The sequence below is a fragment of the Cynara cardunculus genome, assembly GCF_001531365.2.
Source record: "Cynara cardunculus var. scolymus isolate 2C chromosome LG 10, CcrdV1, whole genome shotgun sequence".
NCBI classification, from domain to species: domain Eukaryota; kingdom Viridiplantae; phylum Streptophyta; class Magnoliopsida; order Asterales; family Asteraceae; genus Cynara; species Cynara cardunculus.
The window spans coordinates 10,970,104-10,975,456 of NC_037537.1; the positions used below are offsets into that span (position 1 = coordinate 10,970,104).

The 5,353-nt window shown below is 34.3% G+C and overlaps 1 protein-coding gene across 1 annotated transcript in view; it reads right to left on the minus strand.

Annotated features, from left to right (window-relative positions):
- Positions 1–2,068: 2,068 nt before the first annotated feature.
- Positions 2,069–5,353, minus strand: part of LOC112519982 (alpha,alpha-trehalose-phosphate synthase [UDP-forming] 1-like) — a 22,871-nt gene continuing 19,586 nt past the window's right edge. The window contains exons 13-18 of the mRNA XM_025128288.1: positions 4,210–4,383; positions 4,014–4,133; positions 3,854–3,941; positions 2,828–2,958; positions 2,645–2,743; positions 2,069–2,416 (exon numbers count right to left, since the gene is read on the minus strand). Of these exons, the coding sequence (XP_024984056.1) occupies positions 2,069–2,416; positions 2,645–2,743; positions 2,828–2,958; positions 3,854–3,941; positions 4,014–4,133; positions 4,210–4,383 (960 nt within the window). The remainder of the gene's footprint in view (positions 2,417–2,644; positions 2,744–2,827; positions 2,959–3,853; positions 3,942–4,013; positions 4,134–4,209; positions 4,384–5,353) is intronic.

Sequence of the window (5,353 nt, forward strand, 5' to 3'; positions counted from 1 at the left end):
TAAGATATTTAAATTTTATATTATATGAAATGATTTATATATATATATTGATTATTTAAATTACAAAAATGAAATCTTTTAACGATTAATGTGAAAACATTTTAATATAAAATAAGAATGAGAAAATAAAAGATGAATATGAAAGATGGTTTTTCATTAAACTTGGTTTCTCAAGATTCCATGAGGAATAGTTGTTGTCAACCAAACTCTAAAACAATTGCTAAAAACATATTGTTGGTTCTATTGGAAAAAAAAACTTAAGAAAAATGTAGAAGACATTAGTTTAAAAAAAAACCTCTAAAATCCTAACAAAATTAAAAAGAGTTGCATACTCGGATTAATCTTCTCGAAATAAACCTAAAAAAATATAACCATTAAAAAAGGACATGTTGAAGTTTGGTGATGCTACATGAAAAATTGTAACAAAAAAACTTCAAAAATCTCAATAAAAGTCATAAGGAATGCATACACACATTAGTTTTCTCAAAGTGTACTTGAAAAAAAAATAACCATTACAAAAATATGTTGAAATTTGTTAAGGCTACATCATGGTTTGTAATACTTTCAAGATTCTATCATCAGACGATTAATCGAACCATTGTTGCCATCAAAACTATAAAAGTGTTGTCATATCAAAAAAATAAAAAAGAAAGCATACCTGAATTAGTCTTCTCGAAATAAACTTGAAAATAGATTTGTTGAAAAATAACAATTTATGAAATGAAAAACAAATCAAGTGATGGAGATGGAGAAAAATGAAATGAAAAACAAATCAAGTGATGGAGATCGAGAAAAAGAGATTGAATGATGAATAATTTATGAAGAAGAGTTAGGGAAAATGAAAAGATTGTGTTAAATGCAAATATAAATGAATAATTAATGTTTATAGAAATTAGAATGTAAAATTAAAAAAAAAAGATTAAAGGAGAATCAATGAAAAAAAAGATAAATAAGTTTCCAACCTTTAGGAGAAGCCAAGTCATCAACCTTGGTTTCTCCTTTAATATATATATAGATTCATAACCTTTCCACCTTTTTACACACAAACCCACCACAAAACAAGTTGCAAACCAAATGGGTAATAACTAAACATGCCCAATAACAATTCACATTGCTAAAACGGAACCCATTGCAACGAAAAAAGGAGAGTTGATAAAAGCTACGCAAAATTTGGAGGTAAGAAGTTCAACATTAACAGAGGGTTTGTTTGTACATGGGCTGAACGCATCAAGAATAAGTAACTGACCCGGAGAGGGCGACGGCTGTTGGAGAGGGCGACGACGGCGATAGGCAGCTGCTGTCGGAGACGATTGAAGGAAGATGGAGAGGCAGAGGTAGGCGACGTGAAGTGAAGGCATGATGCATTTTAATTTCTTTTAATCATAATGATGAGTTGTAAAAATAATTTCCATGTAATATTTATTTAAATAATTTTTTTGCCAAGTCATATTAAATTACCTGTTACCTATTTAACAGGTTAATCAGACCCTTAAATAAACAAAAAGTTTGATAAAGACCCCTAAATGATAATTTTGAAAGTTGATTCCCCAAAATAGAAATAAGGTGAAAGTTTGTTCCATTTTGATGCAATTTTCCCAAGCTTTTAAGACTTTTAAGTACAAAACAATACCTTCTCTAAAGGTCATTTTTCTTGTAGTGAAAGAGCCCAATGCCCTGAAAAAGACCAATCCGCAAAGCAATTTTAACACCCACACTGCAGTGGTTGCCACCCTCGTGTCGAGTTGTGTCAACACAATTAAGAGGATGCATTCTCAAAACTTCAATCGAAATAAAATCTAACAACGCAATTTACGTTCGAATCGACAAGTTCTAGATACACGTTTTACGAACTAATGAACTTGCCGCTTTCAAAAATACATAGTCTTACAGCATGCGGGTCCCATGAAACCGTATTTCACGACATTTGTGGTTCCAATATTGAGACTCAGCACGAGTTACGTATGTAATACACCCTGTGTCCGTATTCTACATCTCCTACCTGGACTCGAAACATTTCTATATGCACACAATGTTTACTTGTGGGTGTGTATATATATGTATACCATGATCATCTCTCCGATGAAACGTCCGCCAATTTTTCCAACAGAGAGACGACATCAGCCGATGAACTTAAGAGATACCTGGCACTCGACCGCTTTCTTTTGACCGCACACGAAAAGTAATTGTTACTATTGAGGTCGAGTATCGACGGTGTCGTATCTTTCCCGTTACCATTCTCGTTGCAGGCATCGTTACCATCCGAAGCCGAAAATGGATGAGATTTTTTACCGCGTGGTCCTGAGAATCCGTTTCTTCCTACAGAATGATCTGTAGATGATCCATTAACCGGACTCGATAAACTTGATCTGACCGGTGTTTGTGGCTCCGGCTCAAAAAATGTATAAACATCTTCATCCTAAACCAGTAATAACATGTAAAGATAACAAACCGCATGTATACAACAATCATAAACCAAACAAGCCGAGTATATTCCACCTCAAGGTGGGGTGTGGGGTGGAATATGAGCAGACCTCTACCCAAAGAGTAAATTGGTGAGTAAATTGGTTATTTCTATGAAGAACCCCCGAAAAATGTATGATGCATACAATATTTGTAAAGAACATAAAGGTTCACATTCATATACCTTTGGAAGGAAATGTCCTACACACAGGACGTAGTCAATCGGCTCCTTCAAATCTTTGTAATGTATGACTTGTCCTAAAATACGTTTAATTCCTGCACCCTAAATTTCGACAAAATGGGACCGTAAAAAACATGGCTCGTGAGTCGCGTCATAAAGAAACGAGCACAAGGAAAAAGGACGAACCTTGGTGACTCCAACGGCACGAACCTCAACGGACCTGCCACCTTGAACCACTTCTACCGATGCGTTTGATATCGGTCCGGTCCATAGGTGCTGCAACATGTCCTTGGCTTGAAGCTTCCCAAACTCGACATCTAGTGTCCGTAGTGTCATTATAATGTAAACATTAGGTTGATCTAAAGATATGAAGCACTGTGTGGGGATATCGTTTAGAAACTGTAAATTTTTTGGGAACCGGAAAACTAAATATTCATAATGAATATACACTACAAAAAATCAGGTTTATAAGATGCCAGGAACTTCTTAATGTTCTAAATAGTTTTATAGGATTTAAGTTTTTAGGACCAAACATTTGTACGTCCTTTTTAAAAGTGCTACAAGAAGTTTATACGGCTTTTTTTTGAGTGTTTTAACAAGTTTTTAGGACACTTTTAAATTAAAGTGTCATATTAGCTCTTTTATAGGACACTTTTGATATTTGTCTTATGAACGCATCTTTTTATAGAACATTTGTTTATATAAGAAATTGAAATATTCAAAATTGTCCTAAAAAACTTGTTAAGAAACCCAGAAACATCTTATAAACTTAATTTTAACACTTTACATAGGATGTACAAGTGTTTTGTCTTATAAAACGATCTACTAAGACACTTACAAATTTCTGGTGTCATATAAACCCGATTTTATTGTAGTGATGCATGAATATTCATAATGAATATCATGAACCATCATCATGAATAATCATGATGACAAATCATGAATATTCATAATGAATATCATGAATCGTTCATAATGAATATCATGAACCATCATCATGAATAATCATGATGACGAATCAATGAATATTCATAATGAATATCATGAATCATCATCATGAATAATAATGATGACGAATATCATGGAAATTCATTATATTTCATCATAAATATACATGATATTCATTGTGAATATTTACTTCTCACGGTTCTCAAAATATTTACTGTTTTCAAATGAACTTGCCCCTAAATATAAAGTGGGCACAGCGGCAACCTGCATGCTTATAATTCCAAACCAATGACGTCTCACGAAGCTCAAAGTGCGACCTTGGTGTTCTCTCGGTGAAATACTCAAAGACATGCTGAAACCAACATCGAATTTAAACAAGTTAACTGAAGATTGAACCCGTGAAAACACTTATTGATTTATGCACCTTCACACTATCGACCCAATCCATATGTATTTCTGGCAAGTTTCTGATCCATTTCTTATTGGGTGTTCTTAAGAACACACCATGTTCTGCAGCCAACCATATATTGAATTCTCCCAAGTTCTGCAGACTCTCACCAAGTCAGCAAGATTTCATTTGCTCATGATGTAAAAGTCGAGTGGCGGAGAAATCACACAACCTTATCAAGGATCGAATGGTGGCTTCCGCTAAGGACAACCACCGTGGTCTTTGGATCATCACACAGCTTTCTTAAAGATTCTTTTACGTCCGGGTGCAGTTTGGGCTCCATTTCTTTGAACTGATCAACCCTTCTACCAGAATCCACGGGTTCGGTTAGTGTTGCATTAAACCCCTGTGAAGTTAAGTTATAATGGGCTTGAATGATGATGTTCAGAACAGCTGAAATTATAGAAACAACCAAAAATGATATAATAAAAAAGGAAAAAACATGTGCTACTTTTCAGTATGTATACAATCGTTGAAGCTTAGGAGGCTATTCGTCATAAAACTCATAAGCACTAGTTTGGACCGAATAGAAGCCTTAAAGACACACATAGGCTTTAATTAACTATCCTACATGTGGATTTTTTTCAGGTTAAAGAGTTGCTATGAAACAATCAGGAGATTCTTTGCTATTGGGTGATGGTCCCGCTTATGGAGTCAAATGAATACACTCTAAAAAGAAATATTTGAATATCAATTTCATCGCTCTTATAAGTATCATACAAAATCCCATCAACCAAATCACGTTTTTTGAGAAATACAAGGCATCTAAGTCATACAAGTAAAGATATTCAAGTTCAGGTATTATATGTAACTATTTACTCGCATACGCTGTTTGTTTTGAATCAGTGCTATCATCATTTTTGTTATAGATTTAATTTCCGCCTTTTGATTAAATTTTAGTATATCATGTCTGCCTATCCTGTCTCTAGTTCTTCCTTTTCATAGTATTCCCTCCTTTTTATATATTTCCACATACTTTTGGGGTTAAATTTCTCTCTTTCACATATTTTTCACATGTTGGGGGTCTTCAAGAAAAGAGCCACTCTTTTATTCGGGATCAAGGTCAGGTTGGCATATGTCTTCTTCCCTCCCCCGGGGTACGGGCCAGACCCCACTTTCAGGTGGGATATACTGGTTTTTGTTATAACCCGGTTTCAGACAATCTGGGTTAAGGTAAAATTATACGTGATTAATATTTGAATATCTAAATGGTATGCATGATAAAATAATATACATGGATGATATATGTGCAAAGACATGATGAATGTAAGAGGATGCATGCATATGTTATGTATGTGTATACATGTGATAAATTG